Here is a 25,369-nt window from a genome sequence, read left to right on the forward strand (position 1 = left end):
AATCATCCGATCGCGTCTCTTGTTCCAGCTCACGTCCCTGATCAGCTTCAGCCCAAGGCGTTCCTGATCCTAGACGAACTCAGCCTCAGCTACCATCCAGGACAGATCGCGTTCCCGGACAGCAAGCGTCCTGTTCGCACCACACGATCAAGCCGTTCGCGATCCGACAGCAAACAGCTCGCGTCCCCGATCAGCCGCTCGCGACCTCAGCCTCAATCCGTTCGCAGTCAGCTCGCGTCCAGGCCAGCTTGCGTCCAGTCCAGCTCGAGGTTCATTCTTTGGTGGTCCGGTTTCAACAATCAACTAAGCTAAAAGGTAATTCAAAATCTAAGAACATATGAATCGAATTTGGATTGTTTGATAAAGAATGAAACCATAAAACCTAATCTTTATGATAAAAGCCATAGGATAATAGATCAAACCCTAATGAGTAAATCGAAGCTCTAAAGTTCGATACCCCAAACCCTAAATCATGTTCCTACATGATTAAAACCCCAAATCGGTGTTTACAAGTTAAATCCAATAAACCCTAACCCTATATCTATAAACCCTAAATAATATAAGTATCATAATTAATTATACTATAATTATCAAATCACATATTAAAACCCTAATCAAATATTTTGAAATCAAAACTGTTTTCGGTTTTGATCATTGAGGTTTTAAATCTGATTGAATCTGATGCTATGTTGCTAGAATTGTTTGACAGTTAAATTGCTAGATTTATTATTCTCATCCTGCTAGTTTAATAATTCTGTTCTGTTTAAGTCTTGATTAAATTTGACCTGCTTGTTTTTATTAATGCTTTGATCACAGTTAGGATTGATAGATTTATTTTCTCATCCTGCTTGGTTAATTGTTCATCTGATTTAAAATTAATTAAACCGACTAGCCTGTTAAAGCATTGATTGAATCCGATACGTTGCTAGCTTGCTTTGCTTATATAATCCGATAGGTTGATAGATTCATGATAAAATCTAATGTCTTGAGGTTTAAGATTGTATGCTAGGTTTGATTTTATTGATTGATCTGATTAGAAATCATGAAACCCTAATTCTAGTCCTAACCTTTATCCTCATATCTGAAACTTGAAACCCTAAATTCATTATGCTTATGAGTTCTATTAAATTGATTGATCTGATTATATGTTTTTGAGGTTTAATAAATTCGGATACTAAATAGATTATTTACACACGGTTTATGCTAAATACCAACCAGCTTTGAAACTGATTCATTGAAATTCATGCTTGAAATCTATATTCTAGTATTGCTAAAATCAGCCTTGAAACTGATTGAGTGATTAATTGAATCCGTTTTTGCTAGTCTTAATAAACCATAATATTATGAGCACATAGAAATAGTATTGCTCAGACTTGCTAGAAATTGACTGATTGATTAAATGCTTTTAAGATTGATAGTTTCATTGTCCTCACAGATTGAAATCCGAATTGATTGTTTTTAAGAATAAGGCCGCATGAAAAATTATACCTAAATATTGAGTGATATATGATTTGAGATGTCGAAAATCAACCTGGATTTTGCTGCCCTAAATCTCTCAGGAGATAATTATTTGAAATGGGCATTGGATACTGAGTTTATCCTAAAGTCAAAGGACTTGGTGAATGAATCATAAAAGGCGATAATGCCAAATGAGAAAGATTGATACATGACAATATTAATTATTAGCCATCATCTTATTAAGAGTCTCAAAGATCAGTATCTGACTATAGAGAATCCTCTAGACTTTTGGACAGAGTTAAAAATCGAGATATGATCACCAAAGAACAGTATTATTACCAAAGGCCCTATTTGATTGGAGGAATCCCAGAATTCAGGACTATAAGTCCGTGGATGAGTCTATTGCTAGCTGGGCAAAATAATGGATTACTGATGAGAAACAGTGAATTGAGACCTCCTGGATTAACTCCATTACCTGATACCAATAAGACCGCAGAAGAAAAAAAAAAGAGGTAACCACGTCCAGAATGATAGACCACACGGTCATGGCCGTGGAAGGTGTAAAGGACGTGGCCATGGCCACAATAACACATTTGGCCGTGAGAATCACTATGGCAGAGGCTGTGGGTATCAACTCAATTTGAGCCATGGTCAAGGCAGCGGCCGTGGTATATCCTTTAAACCACAAAGCTCGACCAAATCAGTGTGCCATAGATGTGGAATGGGGAACCATTGGGCTAAGATATGAAGGACTCCCAAACATTTTTGTGACCTCTATCAAAGAGAGTCTGAAAGGGAAGAATCCTGAAACTCATTTGGTCTATAAAGATGGTGAAAATAATTTCGAACATGATCAAGATGATCTTATGGAATATAAGACTTATGATTGCCTAAAAGAATCAAGTTGATAATCTGATTTCGACATCAAACTTGTGTGATTGCTTTGCTTGTATGCTTTCTCTGATTTTTATCTCCTTGAATTTATTTCTATTACATTGTCTGCTTAGATTAAATGAATGAATGATTTTTCTATATGAGTATACTGAAAAACGCCAATATAAGTACTAAAACAGGTATCGCCAGTCTAAAAGAAGACTATGGCTAGGCTAATATATTATTGCCTAAGGGTATGCATCTAGAAATCAGTGATGCCTTATATTCACCCAGCTCTAAGAGCAAGAGCAGCTTATTGAGTTTTAAAGATATAAGAATGAATGGTTTCCATATTGAAATAATGGGCGAAGGAAACAAATAGTTCCTTCAGATATATGTATAAAATCGCCCAAGGCCATAATAAGTCCTAAAGACAATACATGCATTCTCTACTGACCTAGACTATGCATAGATCAATATGATAGAGGCTAAAAGCCTGCGAAAATATACACTTTACGGCACGACCGGATTGGCTATCCTGGTCAAAACATGATGCGAAAATTGATATTCAAAAGGAACACATTAAAAGATAAAAAGAGTTATCCCAAAGAATCTCACGTGTGTAGCATGTACACAAGGGAAACTCATTAGGCCATCACCAGTAAAACGGCTACGAGCCCTTTTTCATAAATAAAGACTTTATGTCTAGATAATACTGGTGAATACATGTCCCAAGCGTTTAAATGATTATGGTATGTCCATGGGGGTAAGTGTGGACAATTCTGTGATACATGTCCATACCAAGAACGGCTTGGCCGAAATGTTTTAAAACGCAAATAGCTGATTGATAGACCATAACTTATGAGGTCAAAACTCTCATTCACAGCTTGGGCCACACGAAATTTACATGCACCTAAGTTAATACGCATCAGGCCATTTAGTGAGCATAGATATCCCCTATCACAATTATTAACGGGTCAAGAGCCAGACATACCCCATCATAAGAAATTTGGATGTGCTGTCTATGTACTAATTGCTCCACCACAGAGAACTAAGATGAGACCTCAAAAGAAGGATGGGGATATATGTTGGATATGATTCTCCCACAATAATAAAGTACTTTGAGCCAACTATGGGTGATTATATTTGAGGCCATGTACACGGATTATTTTAAGACCAGGAGGAAAAAAAATAATAAAGCTGGTAAAAGAATGGTAAAAGAAATAGAATGGAATCAACCATCAATGTCTTGGCAAGATCCTCGGACTAAAGAATGTGAAATAGACGTCCAAAGATTATACATTTACAAAGCTAGCTAATCAAATGCCAGACACATTTGCTGACCCGAAAAAAATGACTAAGTCATATATAAACCAGCTTGTAAAGCACCAACGAATTTGATGTCCAAGAAGAGACACAGTCAAGTTGCTACAGAGTCTAGACAACATATGGAACGTGGTAGACCAAATAGGTTCCAAAAGATAAGAATCCTCAGAAACAAAAGAAAGGTGCAGAGAATGATAATCAAAATCAAAATCCGAGGTTACTAAGGAAACCATCCCAGACATGGAGATAAGGCCGGCCGGCTCTAAGGTACAGGTACCAAACAATGTAGCTTGGGACGCCAAGCTGCAAAGTATTAAAGGTCCTGATAATAATGAATCTCAATCGATTATATCATGTATGGAACATAATGGAACCAATAAAGAATGTCGACATAAGATGATTTATTTGCATACAAGGTAGCACTTGAATTTATGAATATAAGCGATGATCATGAACCCACGTCAATATAAGAGTGCACACTCGTAGAACAAATTAGATTGAATGGAAACGTGGGGTTAAATAGTTTAAAGAAGAAATGCATATTTGGCCATATGATTAAGACGCCATATGATGTTAAAACCAGTGGATATAAATGGGTCTTGTGAGGAATAGAAATCGTGAGATATAAAGCTGATGTTGCACAATGCACAAGGATTCTCACAAAGACGAGTAATAGATTATGAGAAGACATACTCTCATGTGATGGATGCAACTACTTTTAGATTTCTCATAAGTCTGGCTATATAAGAGAGAAAATTAGACTTGCAGCAAGTTGATGTAGTGACTGCATATTTATATGGTCCACTGGATAATGAAAGCACTAGAGGGTATTGAGCTGAAAGTACATCAAGTTCGCGAGAACAATATTGATAATCATCAAAGTATATGATCTAAATATCTTAGGAACTTCTGGATACAATTTCCCAAACAGTTGAATATCTCAAGAAAGAGTTTGAGATGAAAAATCTTGGAAAACAAAGTTTTGTTTGAGATTACAGCTTGAGTACATTAACAATAAAATCTTTGTGCATCAAATAGTAAATACAGAAAAGAGTACCCAAGAGATTTAATATAAACCAGTCTCACCCATTATCTAGTACAAGGACGTGAGATCACTTGTTTTGAACACTGATCTATATAAAGAACTCCTATGTTATGAATAAAGATAGATTTTTTCGTTATTTTTAAAACATCGTCCATTATATTTCTAAGAAAATAAATTTCGCTTGGGTCAATATACTAGTAGAGATATAAATTGTCAAACAAAATATCTAAAATTAGACTTCACTAGATACTGCGAATATACTCCGTGTCCACATGGCTATCTTTTAGTGGCTTTAGACTTTTGAAGTTAAAATTTAATTGCTTTGTAAAAATGTAAATAAGATAATTATATTTTATTCGTTTTATTGAAAGGGAGGTTGTCCCGTTAAGGTTGCTTTTATAGTTTTTTATGTCTAAAAAAGCAAAGAGAAAAAAGGCAGACGAATTGCTTAAAACCCAGCAAGCTGCTCTTCTCTTTTTTTTTTTTTTTTTTTTAACTTCCTTATTAATTCAACCCATTACAAATGGGAGCCAAGCCCATACAACTCTACCAAGCTAATCTAAAACGACTTCTAACACCTTCGGTCTCTAAGGAACCTTTTAAGCTACAAAGAAAGACAGCCAAGTAGCTAACACAGAATCCTGGCCGGCTTGGAGTACTTGTCTTCGAGCAATGGGATCCAATATGAGTCTAATGAGCTGCTGAACTTCTGCTACAAGAGTCCCCGGGGGCTTTCTCTCATCTGAGTGGACCCTCTTGTTTCTCTCCTTCCAGATCAAGTACAACGCAGCTTGATGAATTAATCTTATAAAAAGCTGCTCTTCTTCCAGATCAAGTTGTTCTTCTCCAACACTAGATAGAGTCATTTTCTTCTCCAACTGATAACAAGTTTATTTACTTTTCATACTGCATACAATAAAAATTACAAGAAATCATGTTCAAAAACTGAAATCAAACAACAAAAACGATGTGCTAAGGAAATAAACTTATAAGGTATTGTAAAGGGAATGATGAACATGACATGTGGTTCACAACTTCTCATGCAGTTTAGTTGATCTGAACTGAACTTGGAACATAAGAGAAGGCATGAGGGAACACTTCGCATGTAGTAACTTCTCCGAGATCAACTTCCTTAAAGTAATCATTTTCTCCAATGAAGTAAGCTATGTTACGACTAGTTTCCGATACATTTTTATCTCCATCAAAAACAACTACGACTCTCCTCTCCTCATCAATAAGGAAACTCCCACCAGTAAAGAACTGAAACCAAGTGAGTGGCGACATATCCACCGCCAAGAACTTGCTCCAAGACACCCCATTAGGCTCAACCTTGGTCGTAACCCATACCTCCATCTCATAAGTATCCAAGTTCTGAAACAACACAGCAAGCTGCTCTTCTCCAACATTAGATAGAGTTACCTCATCTTCAAAATAAGACTCAAAAGGCAGAGGCAGACGCGGAGCAAACCTCTCTGTTGTGAAATCAAAACAGAGTATAAAACCGGGAACGTTTCCTCCTGCTTCCTTGTCTTGAGCAAACCAGTACACGTTTCCCTTCAAAGACACGCCATAGTTATTAGAATTAGACTCACTGTCCACTTCCATCTTCCAGTCTGGAGTGACATCAAGAACCCTCCAAGAATCAGAGCTTACATCGTATATCTCATGCACATGATGAGCAAATCTCAAGACCTTATATGCACGGCACGGGTTGCCCTCTTCGAATCCGAGAGCATGAGCATACTTACTATGGTCAACGCATATCCAACGAGATTCCCCTGTATAAGGGTTCCAAAGCACGAGCCTTGCGTAGTCTTCAGTGACGCATAACAGTAAACCCTCGCAGTGATATACCTGAGTGATATCGAGTTTATCTGAACTGTTCAGGCTAATGAGAGTACCTGTAAGCTTTATAGATGGATGATCGAAGTCATTGAGATTGACGCTCATCAAACGAAGACTGCAGTTAATCAATACGATGGCCAAAATCTCACCTTTACTTGTTCTTGGTGGTGATTGAGCAAGGTGCTTCTTTGTAAAGGTTTCAACTTTGGATAAAGTGTTCCACTTTTTGCAAGTGGATCGGACTTTTCTCAGAGATGTCGTCGGAACCCTAGAGAGGATCTCCTCCAACAAGTCCTTTGAAAGATTGTTCATCTTCAGACAAGGTTGCTTCGAAAAGTCTTCTCCTTTACTTGCCCTGTGTACAACAAATTCCTGCCGGCAAGAAAGCACCTTGAAATGACACTGGGCCAACATTGGGCTCTTAAAGTGGGCCCATTCAGTTTATGTAATATCACACGTGGCGTGAAGGCTTTATCACTGTTACACAATATGTACGATTGATCTTTTTTGTTCATGATCTTGCCAAGATAATACCACAAAACGATTAGACAGAGTTCTCACGGCATGTTATTAGTTAACTATTATAGTTACCAGATCATTTCTCCGCGCATATATATTTAAATTTATCACATTTATCATTTTTATTTGTATATGAATTTTTGTATATTAAATTATATATAACTAATTTTTAAATTTGATTTTTTTTTATATTTTTAGTTTGAACTAAGTATTTCTAATATATGTAACACAATTAACTAATAAAATATGAAAATTAAGTCCAAGATTTTAGAGTTATGTAAAAAAAAATATAGTTATGTATAGAACATAAATTATCTTTGTTTAAAAGATCAGAATCTTATCTCGAATAAATTCACGAAAATAAAAAATACTCCAATAACCTACTTAAAATATAAAACCCCATTTACAAAAAAAAAACGTACTTAATAATATTTTTTTACGTGTAATAGTTGAAAACTGACAATTGAATATCGATCTAAAATATTATTTTAATATATCTAATGGTAAAGTATTAATTGTAATAAATTTTTTTTGAATTTGTAATATTACATGAATTAGAAGCCTTTAAAATCTAAAATATATTTTATTAACATAGTATATTTTTTATTTATTTCTTATTTTAACGTTAAAAAATATTTCTTTAGTTTTATTTGTATATTATTTTTTAATAATTTAGTTTATTTTAAGTAATTTAAAAATTATCAAGAAAATAATATATTTAAAATTATTTATTTAAATATATCCAAATATGATGTCTCATTTTTATGTGCGTTTGCGTTGATCATATTTAATTTGTAGTTTGTATATTTAATAACACCTTTTTGCGTACCGTTCTATGGTTTTAATAAATGTGTTGTCATTTCATTTTTTTTTGAATACTAACATGATTTTTAGTGATCAGTGATAATGTATTTTTAACGTTATGTTTTACATTTTATCGTATATTTTCTAACTTTTCATTCTGGCACTTTTTTAGAATCGTTTTAATTAGATAATAGGTTTAAAGAAGTAAATAAAACTGTGTATGTTGTAAATTTTGACTTTTTAGTGTAACTAAGCACTATCAATTATGGAAATTATATTATGATTTTATTTTACTAAATCTTTCTTTCAGTGTATATTTTTTGTTTTATTTTGTATTTTTACAATTTTATTGCCTTATTCTTTAATTGCAGAGAATTGTTATTTCCAATTTTTGTTTCATATACTTTAAAAGCCTTCAGTTGATTTTTGTTTGTTTTTTTTTCTCCAATTACAATGTACGGTTTGACCGTTTCTTTTTTGGATCAAACTACTAATATCATCAGATAGAAAAGCTTAAACTCCAAGAATGGAGTGAGTATTTGTGATAGAGAAAAGTGATTTAGCCACTAATATAGTAAGATATTATAATATTAAAAGGTATGGAAACTCTTCTATGTTGTCATATGCAGGACATAATTAAGTTGTTCTCAATTGATTCTATATTTGTGATAACGCGAAATACATCTTTTATGTCTTCCTTACATCATCCTTAATTGGTTTAGGTTCGACAATTTCTAATATACTTAGAGTAACATAATATTAGATGTTGATTATCTCCTTCCAATTAAAAATGCACAGAATGAGAGAAATTTAAGGTGAGACCAATTTATAATTTTTTTCTTCATATCTATATAGAGTTAGTTTATAGATTAATATATTTGTTTCAAAATGTAATTAAAAGTTATTACTTTAGAAAACTGTCATTTAATATATAAATTTAATCAATTACACAGCAATTTACATAATTTAATTGGTCACACAATATCCAATAAATATAAAGTTACATTGAAATATAAAAACAATTTATATAGTGAAAAAAAAAATATTTTTAAACTATTATATTATAAAACAAATGGAATATTTAAATTATATTGAAACATTAGAATAGTAAGAATCAGAAAAGCTGTTCATCTCAACGTCGATCATTTACGTCGGCCATGCCTTATCTCCAATGTATTCCTCTATTTTTTTTCTAAAACAGAGGAATTTCATAATAGAGATGGATTTGTCTCCGATGTATTTTTCTATTTTCTCTCCTGAAAAAGAATATTCTTGATATATTCTTTTCTAAGTTTACAAATAATACTTTTTATTTGTGAAAGTTGAAAACCAACCAAATTTATTTTAGTATTTTATAAAATTATAATATTATTTACACTAAATATATCTTTACAGATTATTATGTAAATAAAAAAATATAATTATATTTATATAAATAATATATTTCACTAAAAAATATTTTCGATTATAGTTGTTTAAGTAAAAAGTTAAAGAATCATTTTGTAAAAACAAATAGAGAAAGTGACATGGCAAAAATATAGTTTTTCATTGGGCGATAATTTTCGGCTACGTAGACACTCTTTCTAAGGCTTATATCTTTCTTTTATTACTTATTTGATATTTGTTTGCTCATATATATGTCGTGGGACAAAAAAGACAAAAAAAAAGTCAAATAGCATATGTTTAAGCAGAAAATACATACACAGAGAAAGAGAATTACCATGGAGAATAAAAGATGCAAAATGACCTCCGCAGAAGTTCTTCTCCTCAGGGCCGGGTCAGATAAACAGGCAGAAGCACCAATGTGATGGAAGCCTTTTCAGGTTATCAAGATTCAAATACGAATAAACTGAGCCAAATTCCACACATACAGATAAAATGGTTAACGCTTGGCTTCCTTAAAATACTTGAGTCAAAAAGGTATGCATGCAGTATTAACGTTTCATCAACATAACAATTTTGGAAGGAAAAGAACCTATTGAATGTGAAGCCATTGTAGAAACATAAAAACTTACACTTTGAGATTTTTATAGAAGCGTAATGATACCAATTCACTGAGAATAAAGCAGAGTAATTCAAAGCAAAACGGAATAAGTACTAAACGAACCCATTACGCAAGAAGAAACGCAGCGAATGGAATCAAGAACAAAACCATAAAATTAAACAAATTAGGATTCTTAGCAAAATCAAATATAGGGTTGTCAAGCAAAAATTAATTCGAGCTAAGAAGTATGTACCCAGTCGATGGCTTTCTTAGTATCATCAATCTTCTCCATCTCGATTGGGAGCCTTGATTAATTCGCCTTCTCTTTTAGCACGAGAATCAGCAGCGACCATGACTCCTTAAGGAAAAAAAAGCGAGTGTAGTTGCTCCTCCTTTTGCAGGCTTCACCATCTGTACAACTTCTTTCTAAAACCCATCAAACTGAAACCCAAAAAGAAAAAAAAATCAACCACCCACATGCTTAACGGATAAACACAAAAAAATCTCATCAAAAAATAAAACGCAAATATGTTGTTTGGGGAAGATCAGAAGAGGGCACAACAGAAAAACCATCAAGCATATTGTTGCTAGACCCAAAGCCAATCGTAGGCATGGATGTCTCGAAACCAATTAAATCAAGCTTCATCTTTTAACCATAAAGAATTTTTGAAATCCCACAAATGAAATTGATATAAAATTTAACTAAACGAATGTCGTTCAGTATTATTAGCGACTTAGCTTATACAATAATTGAAAACCCGGTGGCTTAGATCGTCCCCAAACCGCTGCCGCCACTCTCGCTGGTATCTGCTCACCGCCTTCAACAGCGGGCCATCCCAGTCTTTCCCGGTCTGTTGTAACCACTCCGACGACAATCACACGCCGACGTTGGGAAGTGCGACCCATAGAAGCCTATGTGGACCTCGCTGGAGCTGTGGATCTCGCCGGGGCAAGCGATCTCCACTGGCCAATCTTGACTCGCGGTGTTTCCCTCCATGCCGATCTATACCCAAAGCTGCTCATCACGAACCGTGGAGAAGCGTCCATGAGGAACAACTATAACGATAATAATTTCAAAGGGAGTGTGACGAACAGGAGAAGCCGTGAGGAGGAGCATGAGAGCAGATCTGGAAGTGATAACGTCGAAGGTATCTCCGGCAAAGATCAAGACGCCGACGATAATAAACCTCCTCGGAAAAAAAGTTACCACCGACACACTCCTCAACAAATCCAAGAACTCGAACCGTACTCCCCTCTCTCTCTCCGATCCAAACACATGCCCTTTCGTTCGATCTAGATTGATCAATGTCTAAGTGGCCATTCAGATTCAACATTTGGGCTAAAAAAAACGCAAGCCCAACATTACCAGAACCGTGCTGACGTGTCAAAAAGGAGTCTTCTGATTGGCCGATTTTTTAATCTGACGTGGACAGCTTCTCCACTCACCTTATTCTCCTTTTAGTATAGTATAGATTAAATGTTTGGGAGTTTTTTTATTATATAGCATCAGCATTTATTATATTAAACTAATGCAAATAAATTAACTAAATTGATAAATTCTGGAGTTCCCTTTTTAAATCATTAATGTTATGAAATAACTTATAATTTATTGTATCGAGAAATTTAAATAAGAGTAGAATTTAATACCCGTAGGAAGCAAATAACACTAATATAAGGGAGAGAGTTTATTATAAGGAGGAAGAAGAAAATGTAATGATTCTTTGATTATAAACTCTTGTTCTTGTTTTTTTTTGTGTACAAAAGAGTGAGATGAGTGATGGTATTTATAGTGAACAACAATACATAAAATAACAAAGATGGTGCTTAATTTGGTAAATGAGTGGGTGATCATAGTGTTTGATGAGTAGATGATCATAGTGCTTGAGTTGGTAAAGGGGTGGATGATCATAGTGCTTGAGTTTGGTAAAGAAGTGGATGATCATTTCAATGCTTATCTTATAACACTCCCCCTTGATCATCCATCTTGTATTACGTGGTGCCTCGTTAAAAACCTAGTCATGGAAAACCCAATGGGAAAAACCGTAGTAAAAGTAAAAAGAGTACAACTACGTAAGCTCCCCCTCGAATGAGTAGTCATAGAACCTTTAGAACAATGATAGATTTTCATCTCTCAAATTGTAACATTCTCTTTGGGTGTCTATCTTTTGTATGTTCTTTGTTGCCTCGTTAAAACCTTGTCATGGAAAACCCAATGGGATAAAAAAAACCATGATAAGGAAAAAGAGTACAACCACACTTACTATCATATTTCTTTCCCTGGAAACAATATCTTCAGGATATGCATTCCAATCAACTCTCTTCAGAGAATTAAGCTTAAGAGAATAAATTCTATTCATTTCTATTATGATATCTAGGTCCTTTAGACTTCTTGTCCATAATTCTCTTTTGACTTAGACAATAGTTTATTGGTCTATTTGGATTTCAAACCAAATTTCTTACATATAATCGTATAGAAATTCGTTTCGTACATACGAATTATTCATTTGTAACTATAGAAGTTACTATTATGATTTTCTTTCTTTTCATATGAAATTACATCTTTCAGTAATGAAAAAGATTAATAATTTTCTTAAATAACACTCTTACGTATGGTATTTCAGGACCAAACATATACGAGCGTCTTAAATAAAATACTTTAAGGATCTTTATGATAACATCTCAGTTTTAGATCTCCGATTTAGAATACATAAAACAATATAGTATTGTCAAGAGTTTTCTTCCAAAATATAATTTTTCTATAACTCTTCAGGAGTTTTGATTATATTCAAATCATGATTCTATTGATTTATAATCTCTTGATAAATACAAATGGATACATTTGTTAACCTTATAATATTTTATATATCCCATAAAATAGTTTGTTTCAATTCGATCGAATATGCAGAGTTCCCGGGAACATGATTTTGATATCATCAATCCTTCATGGATTATACTTCCAGGGATTAACATTTTTCAAGTGGATTGTTTTATTCAAGTTCTTCCTTTATTACCAGACTATAAGGAACTTGAAACTAGTTGCATCTACCATATGAAATTATGTCTCTTCACAATCAATTTCATATTGATCCTTCTTTGTGTGCAACGGTTCATTTACATCTCACTTGTTTTACACCTTTTAGTGTATGGACTATTGGTCCAAATACTTCTCTATTTCACAAGAAGTTTATATCTTTGTCTATTGCATCTTTCTGATTTGGCCAATCATTTCTTTGTGTACACTTTCCAATAGACTTTCTTTCATGATCCTCTTTCTCATTTATTATATCAACTGCTACTTTGCATATATAATATCATCGACGTCAATTTTCTTATCGTTTCCATTTTGTTTCATACATGACATAACTTATTGAGATCTCTTCATTTGTCTCAGGTACCTGAATTTTCGTCAGTCATGTTTAATTTCTCTTCTGGAGATCATACAAAACTATATTGCCTCGTTTTGACCATTATCAATATATGCTCCTTTTTCATTTACGAGGATTTATCTTTGGAACCAATCTGTCTACCACGCTGCAGGCGTGACTAGCAGTTTGATATTGTTCTTGTAGAACATTTATTCTTATTGGAGCATTTACAGCTGGTATATGTGACTTGATCACTATATTTATATGGGTCGTGTCTGGCAACTGCTTTAGTAAGTTTTGAAATGAATTATCTTTTGGACTTCTATTTCACATTGTGTTTAGCCCGAGGATCAATGATAATTCATTTCAACTTATTTTCTTTTCCAGCTGTTTATTTTCTCCCCCTTATGTTGGAAGTACTAACTCACTTTTAGAATTCATGTATAGCCTTACTTATATTTTTCGGGGATGGCTCTGGATTCTTAAGTGTCAATAGAGATTTATATCCAACATATATTTCCAACCTCATTTGAAAACACATCTTCATTTCAAGCTCTGTGGCGGAGCAACATCCAACATTCTTAGATGAAAATGATTGGTTTCTGATCCTATACCAATGATGGGGAGAACTAGTGAATATTTATTGGCTTGATGCGAACCAGTGTTGCTCAAAATGTTTAGCACTTATCTCAGTGAATGTGCTATAGTCGTTAAAGACTTTAAGAAGTGAATTCACCAATATTATAAAAATGCATAGTGGGTGATCAGTCCACTAACATCTTCGTTATTTATGTCAATATCTTATTTTGGCTGGTGAAAACCATATTACCCTTTTATCTTATGGGTAAGCAACATATGTCAAATCATTCGGAAGAATCTTCGGGTTCTTATATGACTATGAATATGACCTTTAAGTATATATTCGCATTATTAATGAACCAAAATGGTCTAACTGATTCATGCCAAATGTAAACTTCTAGTTTACTATACATTTATCTTCATTATACTAATCTTTGTATAGTACAATATATAAGAGGCTGTAGATATTTTTTTCTAAAATACTTATACTGCTTTGAGAATTATTTCTGATTGAAATGTATATATCATTTCGTTTGCTTATTGTCTCAACATAAGTGTCTCAAAATCTCATGGATTTACTTTGAGAAAAATTCATCAATCTTAGTTTTAGTGTAAACATAATCTTCTGGATGTTTGACTTATCATAAAAAGTGAGATTCTTTAACTCTTCTCCTCGAGATGATAATACTACAGGTTTATCAATCTCGAATGTATCTCATTTTCTTAATCAACGCCATATCCTACATGGGTTATGTATTTTTCGTAGATCCTTTTAACTTTTGATACTTATAAAAATTCAATACCTTAAAAACTTTAAATTGCATTCTTAAGAACTTTAAATTGAATTTTTATGTGCAGTAATACTATGTACACTTCTGGAGCATCATATAGATCCTCTTTTTAAGCATTCTATAAGTTTTTACTACCTTGTATTGTACACACAATAAATTTTCTTTTATCTTCAGATGAATTCATAATTTCTTTTCTTTATTACCATGTTTATTTTCTCAACTTTAAGTGAGAGTATGAGTTCTATAAAGAAACTCTTTGGACCTTGACCTCATTTATGCTTACGTCTAAAACCACTTTTATGTTCATTTTCTTGACCAATGCTCACGTCTAAAAGGGTATAAATGTCATATTCTCTTCAGGAGAATGAATCATAATCAACTAGACGTGATTTATCTATAGATATTTTTCAATATATATGCATCATAAAAAATTTATTGAAGAAATTTTACTTTTAAACTTAACATCCAACATAGTTGGATTTATTTACAGACTTCAGGTCTTGTAATATTTAAATGCAAAATACAAAATGAGCTTTAGGTACTCACTTCAGGTGATAATACCTTTTTTATATATATTATTCTCCAAAACTTATGGATCTTTTAGAGTCAAGCTTTAAACTTAAAATCCTCAATATAAATGGTAATAAAATCAAAATATTTCAAATATATATAAATATGTATTAACAAAGGTGTCTTATTATATCAGAAAATAAATAAAACTTTCATAGTAATTATTATATAGACTATATTATTACTCTCATGCTTTTTAACAAAGTTTAACCTATCAATCAATTTAATGAACAAATTTATATCACTGCCAACTTCATGCAAATTGATTTATCTAATCAAGTTTGTTAAACTTGTATATAAAGCATAAAAATACTTATCTTATAAACAGAAGTATATCGGCGATGAAAGTTTCAGCTGTTCACGTTTCTGAATTGGCTGATAACTTGTACATATCTTTCCGAGAGAATACACAATCCTGAAAACTTTAAATTTTGCTCATATAAACATGGCCATTACATTAGTAAATATCAACATATAATCCAAATTCTTTTATGATATTAAACCAAAGACTAATCGACTACAAAACTAACCGATTACAAATAATTTCTTTTATGATGTTAGACCATGAATCATAAAGTATGTTTCCTTAATACCATTAAACCATGAAGCATATTAAAGTATAATAAGCAAAATTTAATTCATCAAATAACTATTATTCTTACATATAGACAAGAGTTGATATATATATATATATATATATCATCGTCTAAAATTACTATATATATATATATATATTTTATAGAATTTGTCAATTTTAAAATGAACCATTTATTATGAACTTCATAATTTAAAAACCGTTTACATTAATCATACAAGCAATAACAAGTAAATATAATGTAAACAAACATAAGGCGATGTTAATGCCAAAATATTCATCAGTGGTTCCTCCAACAAAAATAAAATACATAGCCAAAAAAATATAAATCGCACATAAAATTAAAGCTAAGCGACTCATCTTCATTGCGATTGAAAAACTGAAATATGGCGATTTGAAAATTTTGAGAGGAGATGAAATGTTTTGGATGAGTGAATGAAGTGAAGAATGAGTTGTATTTATAGATGAAAATACTGTTCATAGCCGTTTGAAAAAGAGAAAAATTTTGAAAATTTTTCTTTGTGACCGTTGGGGTTAAATCGAGTGCACTAAAAATCAGTCTGAAAATATCGTATTAAACGATCAATCATATCTATTAAATTTCATAAAATTTTTCTAAAAATAAAAATTATGGTGAATAAATATTTTTTTGTTATGATAATAAATTATGCGAAGGCTCAGCCGGTCAATGCAGAATAATAAATAAATTATACGGCGACTCGGCCGACAAAGTAGCAATAAACAAAATATAAGGTGGCTCAGCCGACTAGTTAACAACAAATAGAAAATAAAGGCGGTTCGGCCGTCCAGTTAACAACAAACAGAAAATAAAGGCGGTTCGGCCGTCCAGTTAACAATAAATAGAATATAAGGCGGCTCGGCCGACCAATAAATTAATTAAAATATTAATAAATAATATAGGCGGTATTCCGGCCATTATAACATAATATAAATAATAGTACAGGCGGTATACCGACCATTATAGCAGAGTATATATGATACAATAAATTTTACCGAATTGCAGAACGATCGTGCTGATAACGTGTTATGAAATAACTTATAATTTATTGTATCGAGAAATTTAAATAAGAGTAGAATTTAATACCCGTAGGAAGCAAGTAACACTAATATAAGGGAGAGAGTTTATTATAAGGAGGAAGAAGAAAATGTAATGATTCTTTGATTATAAACTCTTGTTCTTGTTTTTTTTGGTGTACAAAAGAGTGAGATGAGTGATGGTATTTATAGTGAACAACAATACATAAAATAATAAAGATGGTTCTTAATTTGGTAAATGAGTGGGTGATCGTAGTGTTTGATGAGTAGATGATCATAGTGCTTGAGTTGGTAAAGGAGTGGATGATCATAGTGCTTGAGTTTGGTAAAGAAGTGGATGATCATTTCAATGCTTATCTTATAACAATTAATGGTTTTTGTTAGATTTTTAAACAGCATTTTTAAAGTCGAAGAGGTATTAATATATAAATACTCTGGTGTTATGAACCAGATTGTGGATGACTCATAACTAAGAGATTATGATTTGTAATCTTTCCATTTATCTATGACGGTGTAATCTTCTATATAAGGAACCTCTATGTTATGAATAAAGATAGACTTTTCCATTACTTTCACAACAGGTTATCAGCACGATTGATCTCTAAAACCCTAAGCTAAAATATCGACCATAAACCTTATATCTCTCTCCATTGCTAAAACCCTAATCTTTATCGATCACCTCTCTTTGATCATGACCTTGATCTGTATTCGACCACTGATCTCAACAAGATCGATCTGTGGACTGATCTCTGCAAGTTTCAGTACGCCTCAACTATTCCAGATTGTACGATCAGCCTGTTCCAGTCCGTGATCAAACTGTTCCTGATCTACGAGTTCTTTGACTGCAAGTACCAGCTCGCGTACCAATGTTCCCGATCAAGCAACAAAGGACGTCTGCGACCCGATAGAAGCGACTCGATCCATTCCAGTTCGCGTCCCGTTCGTGTCCAGCTCGCGGCTCAACTCCTTTGGTGGTCCGATTCAACAATCATCTAAGGTTAAAAGGTAATTCAAAACCTAAGAACCCATAATCGAACATGGATTGATTGATAAAGAATGAAACCCTAAAACCATAAAACCCTAATTTTTATGAATCAAAACCATAGGGTAATAGATCAAAAATCCTAATTGAGTAAATCGAGGCTCTAAAAGTTCGATACCCCAAACCTTAAATCATGTTCATACATGATTAAAACCCCAAATCGGTTTTTACAAGTTAAAATCCGATAAACCCTAACCCTAACCCTATATTTATAGATTTTATCATTGATTGTTAAACCTTAATTGCATGATTAATTGAATCCGTTTTTGCTAGTCTTGATAAACCACAATATTATGAGCACATAGAAATAGTATTGCTGAGACTTGCTAAAAAATGACCTAATTGATTAAATGCCTTTTAGATTGATAGTTTCATTGTCCTCACAAGATTGAAATCCGAATTGATTGTTTTTAAGAGTAAGGCTGCATGAAAATTATACCTAAATATTGAGTGATATATGATTTGAGATGTCGAAAATCAATCTGGATTTTGCTGCCCTAGATCTCTTTGGAGATAATTATTTACGGTGGTCATTGGATACAAATATTATCCTAAAGTCAAAAAGACTTGATGAATGTATCATAGAAGGCAATAATACCAATGAGAAAGATTGATACATGGCAATATTAATTATTAGTCATCATCTTATTAAGAGTCTCAAAGATCAGTATCTGACTATAGAGAATCCTCTAGACCTTTGAACAGAGTTAAAAATCGAGATATGATCACCAAAGAACAGTGTTATTACCAAATGCCCTATTTGATTGGAGGAATCCCAGAATCCAGGACTATAAGTCCGTGGATGAGTCTATTGCTAGCTGGGCAAAATAATGGATTACTAATGAGAAATGGTGAATTGAGACCTCCTGGATTAACCCCATTACCTGATACAAATAAGGCCGCAGAAGAAAAAAAAGGTAACCACGTCCAGAATAATAGACCACATGGTCATGGCCACCGGGGAGGGTGGAAAGGACGTGGCCATGGCCACTATAACACATTTGGCCGTGGGAATCACTATGACAAAGGCCGTGGGTATCAACCCAATTTGAGCCATGGTCAAAGTAATGGCCGTGGTATATCCTTTAAACCACAAAGCTCGACCAAATCAGTGTGCCATAGATGTGGAATGGGGAACCATTGGGCTAAGATATGAAGGACTCCCAAACATTTTTGTGACTTCTATCAAAGAGAGTATGAAAAGGAAGAATCCTGAAACCCACTTGGTCTATAAAGATGGTGAAAATAATTTCGAACATGATCAAGATGATCTTATGGAATATGAGACTTATGATTGCCTAAAAGAATCAAGTTGATAATCTGATTTCGACATCAAACTTGTGTGATTGCTTTGCTTGTATGCTTTCTCTGATTTTTATCTCCTTGAATTTATTTATATTACATTGTTTGCTTAGATTAAATGAATGAATGATTTTTCTATATGAGTACACTGAAAAACAAACGCCAATATAAGTACTAAAGCAGGTATCGCCAGTCTGAAAGAAGACTATAGCTAGGCTAATATATTATTGCCTAAGGGTATGCATCTAGAAATCAGTGATGCCTTATATTCACTCAACTCTAAGAGCAAGAGCCTATTGAGTTTTAAAGATATAAGAATGAATGGTTTCCATATTGAAACAATGAACGAAGGAAACAAAGAAATAGATGTAGGAATCTTGCTTTCTAAAACAAAATAATATTGTTGTAGGAATATATTTCCTTTTTAATCATTTTCCCATTTAATTTCTACAACGACATTAGATACAACTACTGTTCATTCAAACAATTTACAGTAAATTCTACGGTAAAATTTCTGCAGCCATAAACCAACCAATCGCCGCCAACAATGTGTGAAATCTAAAGCCTTGTCAATTTCTCCTCAACTGCAACAGTTGTCTCAGCTACACCATAACAAACATTTTCCACCACTCAAACGTTTGAATATTCTTACGCACAGGCTGTAAAACTTGTATTTTTAGATTTATAATTCGTAAACAGTTTGTTATTTGTAACATTCATATTGTGCAATGATTTTTTTTTCTTACAAGAGAGTGTTCATTGTTCTAAGTGTTTTCAGTGTACAACAATGATTCTTCCGCATGTTCACCGATGTAAGCTTTTGTACGACTTCTCATTCTTCTAAATAATAAGGTTTAATGGACTTCTCGAGACGTCGAAGATGGCGAACTATCCACGTCGCCGCATCCAAACACTTCACTGGATCATTCAATCGGTAGGAGCGACGGACGGTGTGTACAAAGGACAAGGACTTTCAACGCGATCTGATGACTCATACGTACTAGGATTTCCTCGTTGAAGACCAACAATTGCAATGATTTGTCTCCATCACGATGAAATTTCAAAGATTACTCATACTTGTCGGCTAAGGTGTGAACTTATTGAATACATCAGTGTAGCAGGCGTGCGGCCTAGAACATCTAAGAGCACCACAAACATGTTATTGCCTCAAACTTCCTTGGCTTAAACATACATCTTCCCTCTAAGAAACCGACTGTAAAGGGATGCTTCCACATAGTTACTTAACAGGATTAACCAGACAAATCGCTCCACCAACTAAGAACAGCCATGCACCACCACCCATAAATAAATAAAAAATAGTTCTCATTCTGTCAGTCATATCCAGACCTGGTAAGTTTCCATGCGTTAAATCAAATTAAGTTGCATGCTTTACTCCTGGTGGTGCCCTTCCGTCAATCCCTTCAAGCATGATTTGTAAATTAAGGAGATGACAAGAAGAATGATTTTAAGTTTTAAATGATTCACCAATTGAGTTTGAGGAAGCATCAAAGGATTCATGTTTCTGTTCCATATCATATCAGATTCTCCGCATCCATATCTTTATCGTAATGCACAATGGTTGCAATTGTGCAAAACCAATGGTATCTCCTTTTGTTCCACTATCTCTCTCTTCACAATGATATCATCCCACATGAAGTTATTCAACATTAATATAGTAGAAAATTTAGACGTTAATAATTCTAATTAATATTTTCCAGTATATTTTGTCATTTACTACACCCGTAAATGATCAATTTTATTGGGAAATGCCATACAAGGAAGCTCACATACGGTTCGGGAGCTCAAACATAGCATCTTTTCCCCAAGCCCATTTCCTCCGGTGACTTGAACTATTGATCGGGCCATGTAAAAATATATAATTTGACACTTACATAATTTGACAACTTATTACATAATTTGACAACTTATTACTGTACCACATACCCGATCATAATTTATTATAAATATATCTGAGTTTGTTGTCAATAATAAAACATTAAGATTACGGACAACGGACTTGGCATGTGCATTTGTTGCCTGAGAAGCAAGAAGTCCTTACTTCTTGTGTCCCTCCTATCTTGGTCTTACACGCAGATAGGCAGGCATGCTTGTTGAGACAACTACCAGGTTTTTGGTTATCTAGATATATGGGACACCATACTCGTTTATTTGTACTCCCTTGCCCTATATTCCCCATCGCTCCTGCCACTGATATATATAAAATGTAATATCAATTTATGTAACGAAAGATATTTTTAGCAAATATTCAAATACTAATAAAATATTTTAAATAACTTTTATTGATTTTTAAATAATTAATTATTTGAGGCATAAAAAATTGTAACAATCAGATATAAAGATATCTAAAAGTATCATATAAATTTACATGTTAAATTACAGATATTTTCATTTCTTAAAAGAAAAACAATAAATTTTCATATTTATTAACTCAGGAAAATTTGAATTTGAACTAATCAAGAAAAATATTTTTGTTGATTCATTCTGGACAAAAATATTTCTACATAATATATTAAAATAATCCATGTCTTTAAAGCTAACGAATTATCCAAACTAGGCGAAGAAATAACATAAAAATAGTTTTCGGATATCAGTTTCCTAGATTTACCACAAAACTAATGTATCTAAATTTTATAGGTTTAGATGTTATGCAATTTCATAGTGAAAATGAACTATAACAGAAGTCTTTAAAACAACGTAGCTTATTAAAAATAGTAATATGTTGCAAGAAACAACAAAATAAAGATATTGTGAATTCTTTTTTTAGGAATAAATTAAATATATACTGTATTACAAAAGTATTGACATAAACACAAACCTAGTGTAAGAATGATGAGAAAAGTTAGAACATTAAATGAAAATATAAGAGATTTTTTCATCCTTGGAAATTAAATGAATTGATTGTGATTTTTTTATCAGAAAATTGATTGTGTTTCAATAATAAGAAAGAAACAAGAAAGTATTTATAGATATAAGAAAACAAATGTATCCTATGTTACAATATAGCTATTTTAAGCTATTTACCTCCTTTAATTTCTATCAGAGGAGGTGGCATAATTCTAGATTTTTTTTACTTATTTGATATGTTAATGCATTAGAATCGTTCGTATTTTGTCAAAAATAGAAATCTAATTCATAATATACATAAGGTTTGGGTAAAAATAGAGAAACATAAATATGATTTCTATGAGGAAATGTTATTAATAAGAAAACAATTAAAATCCTTCTATATGTTAGGGTTAAAGTAGGAATTTTCATAATATTACGAAAACATGAAGTAAAATAGGAACAAGAGATCAAATGTAGTTTTTATTGATAATTACAGCAGAAGTACAACGTAATGAAGTAAATATCATAGTTCTAACTGCATGTTTATGTGTCGGAAGTGAATAATTGGCCGTCCCTTCTTTTAGATCTTTTTATAGGTAATTATGGTCGAAATCTATGTTACATCCTTCCATATCGTGAAATATGTAAATATATTTTTTTATCTAGAAGCTTTCCTTTTTGACCCATAGACATGAGAAAACTCAATCCAGAGGCCGGGACAAGATTGACAAGAGAAGAAGGCTGGCATCATGCTTTAGTTAGTATGATTTGCTTCATGGATTAAATTAAATATCCAACAATTTTCCCTTTATCTTCTAAATTCATGTCTCAAAAATAGTTTGTTATTTGCATCATTCATCTCGTGCGATGATTTTTGCTTAATGTTGGCGTTGCATTACAAAACATTCTTTCTGATATGTAAACTATTGTCATTTGATTATTAGATTGGAAAGTGAAAGTTTGCGTATTGTGTCTGAAATGGAATAGTATAATCCTTGTTTGGTTCATAATTAGTTTCGAATGTATAAGTTCTGAGATCATTAGTTTAGATTTTAGAAAGTATAAGTCTGCATATGGGTTCGAATTAGAACAGTATAATCTTGCATATTGGTAGAAACGCAGCCACATTCATGACGATACTGAAAGTATTGTAATTGAATAGTATAATCTTGCTTGTGTCTTGGTTCAGTGATTGTTTACTAGTTTTATAGAATGAATTCACAAACACTTGAAACACTAGTAGTTCTTAATGCCGAGAATATGAGGACATTGCCGTTTGGGGATAGCTCTTCGGCGTGGTGATCTCGTAGGTGCTCGTGCACATAGTATTAAAATTTGATAATTATGTAAAATTCTATGGTATTAAGAGTGGTTATATCTAGTTTATTACTTTAACTACTATTTGTTTTGACTGGATAATCATGTAGTAATAGACTAATGACCTAAAAGCTTATATAAACTTATGTTGATGTCATTGATGGATGTGGACTGTTGTTGAACTATTTTCATTTTGTATTAATCAAGAAACCTGTCATAAACATAAAATTACTGCAAATTTACAACACTTAAAACAATTTACAAATTAAAAATAAACAAAATTTAAGAAACATGATTGGACACATAAATAGTCATATATTACAAAACTGATTTAATTTTTTTTAAAGGTAAAATTGATTTATTAGTTAACTATAATTTTTTTGAAAAAATAGTATCCGTGAATAACTCTAAAATGGTCGATTTTGTTAGTTTTCGGGTTTTTTAAATTCAAGTTTTTTTTCTGGGCGGGTTATTTTCGGTCTCAGGTTATTTTAGCCATGACAAGATCCCTACATTGCAAACACATAGACAACTAGAAATGAAATGGTCTCCATATCTTATAATTCCAAATCCAATCTCTTGCTTAAGAGAAATTAAGATACATCAAGCCATTTATTCAATAGGAGCATAGAGAGAACCAGTCATACAAGAGATAAAAATATACAAGCCAGACCACCATTGGGATTGAGTCAAAAGATTAAATGTAAAGAAAGGATGTGCCATCTCACCAATCCCTCAGTCTTATCAAGATAGGTTGGTTATTCAAAGCATACCACACATTATAATACACAGTTCTTTCCATTAAAATTAGTTGACAAATCATATATGCATTCGAAGGTGATTAGAAGAGAGAGAAAATATACTGGCTTCAACAAACCAAATCAATATATATATGCCATTAAGTTTGCACTGAACTTGGAACATAGGAGCACGCATGCGGAAAACCCTCTTTCCCTGTTGTAATCTTCCCTAAATCAACTTCCCTGAAGTAACTACTCTCTCCAAACCCAACGATGTAAGCAGTGTTGCGAGTCGGTTTTTCCACATTCCTATCTTCATCAAAGACAACCACAGCTGCATTCTCCTCGTCTACGACGAAACTACCACCGGTGTTAAACCGAAAACCAGTCAACGGCCCCATATCAACCGCAAAGAACATGCTCCACGACACAGCATCGGGCTCAACCTTAGTCGTAACCCAAACCTCCATCTCAAACGTCTCACGATGCTGAAACAAAACCGCAAGCTGCTGCTGCTCTTCTCCAACACTAGACAGAATCACAGCATCATCTGAAAAACACTCAAACGGCAGAGGCATAAGCGGTCCAAATCTCTCTCTCGTGAAATCAAAACAGAGCAAGAAACCTACTCCTCCCGCTACCTTAGCGTACCAGTACGTGTTTCCTTTCAAGGAAACGCCGTGGTTATCGTAACCTATATCCCAGTCTGTGTTAACATCAAGAACTCTCCAAGAATCAGAGTTCTTCAACGCATAGATTTCGTGAACATTTCCAGCGAATCTCAAGATCTTGTAGATGCGGAAAGACTTGCCTTCCTCGTACCCGAGAGCATGAGAGTACCAAAGCTTTCGGTGGCGAACAGATGTGGGCTCAACGCAAATCCACCGAGTTTGGCTTGTGAAAGGGTTCCAAACGGCGAGCCAAGAGTAGGCTTCGGTTGTGCATAGCAGCAAACCGTCGCAGTGACACACTCGAGAGACAACGACTTGGTATGAATCGTCAAGGCTAATGAGTTTACCTGTAGTTTTTATCGTTGGATGATCAAGTCCTCCTCTTTGGAGATTGACCCTCATCAGATGAAGACTACAGTTCATCATCACGACCGTCAAAATCTCGCCTTTGCTTGTTGTCTGAGAAAGGTGCTTCTTTGTAAAGGTTGCGTCTTTGCAAATAGTGTTCCAGTTTCTGCAAGTGCATCGGACTGATCTCATAGATGTCATCGGGACCCTTGAGAGGATCTCCTCGACTAGCTCCGTCGATAGCTTGGACATCATCGTCATCGTGTCTTTTAACTTTCATCAAGGATTGATG

The 25,369-nt window shown here is 33.4% G+C and overlaps 2 protein-coding genes across 3 annotated transcripts; both read right to left on the reverse strand.

Moving 5' to 3' along the window:
* Window positions 1–5,567: 5,567 nt before the first annotated feature.
* On the reverse strand, window positions 5,568–6,916 carry LOC106397646 (F-box/kelch-repeat protein At3g16740). 2 transcript variants are annotated; one of them, XM_013838268.3, is made up of 2 exons: window positions 6,356–6,916; window positions 5,568–6,256 (listed from the first exon to the last, which is right to left on the reverse strand). In XM_013838268.3, the coding sequence occupies exons 1-2, from the start codon at window positions 6,857–6,859 to the stop codon at window positions 5,750–5,752; spliced, it is 1,011 nt and encodes a 336-aa protein (XP_013693722.1). In that variant the 5' UTR covers window positions 6,860–6,916; the 3' UTR covers window positions 5,568–5,749. The 2 variants fall into 2 exon arrangements, with proteins under 2 accessions (XP_013693722.1, XP_013693721.1); XM_013838267.3 differs by having other exon boundaries at window positions 5,568–6,603; window positions 6,697–6,915.
* Window positions 6,917–23,911: 16,995 nt separating this feature from the next.
* Window positions 23,912–25,369, reverse strand: LOC106399206 (putative F-box protein At3g17620). The gene has a single exon (XM_013839679.3). It carries the CDS (start codon window positions 25,336–25,338, stop codon window positions 24,217–24,219), a length of 1,122 nt encoding a protein of 373 aa, XP_013695133.1. The 5' UTR covers window positions 25,339–25,369; the 3' UTR covers window positions 23,912–24,216.

The sequence above is a fragment of the Brassica napus genome, chromosome C5 (genome assembly GCF_020379485.1).
Source record: "Brassica napus cultivar Da-Ae chromosome C5, Da-Ae, whole genome shotgun sequence".
Classification (NCBI taxonomy): domain Eukaryota; kingdom Viridiplantae; phylum Streptophyta; class Magnoliopsida; order Brassicales; family Brassicaceae; genus Brassica; species Brassica napus.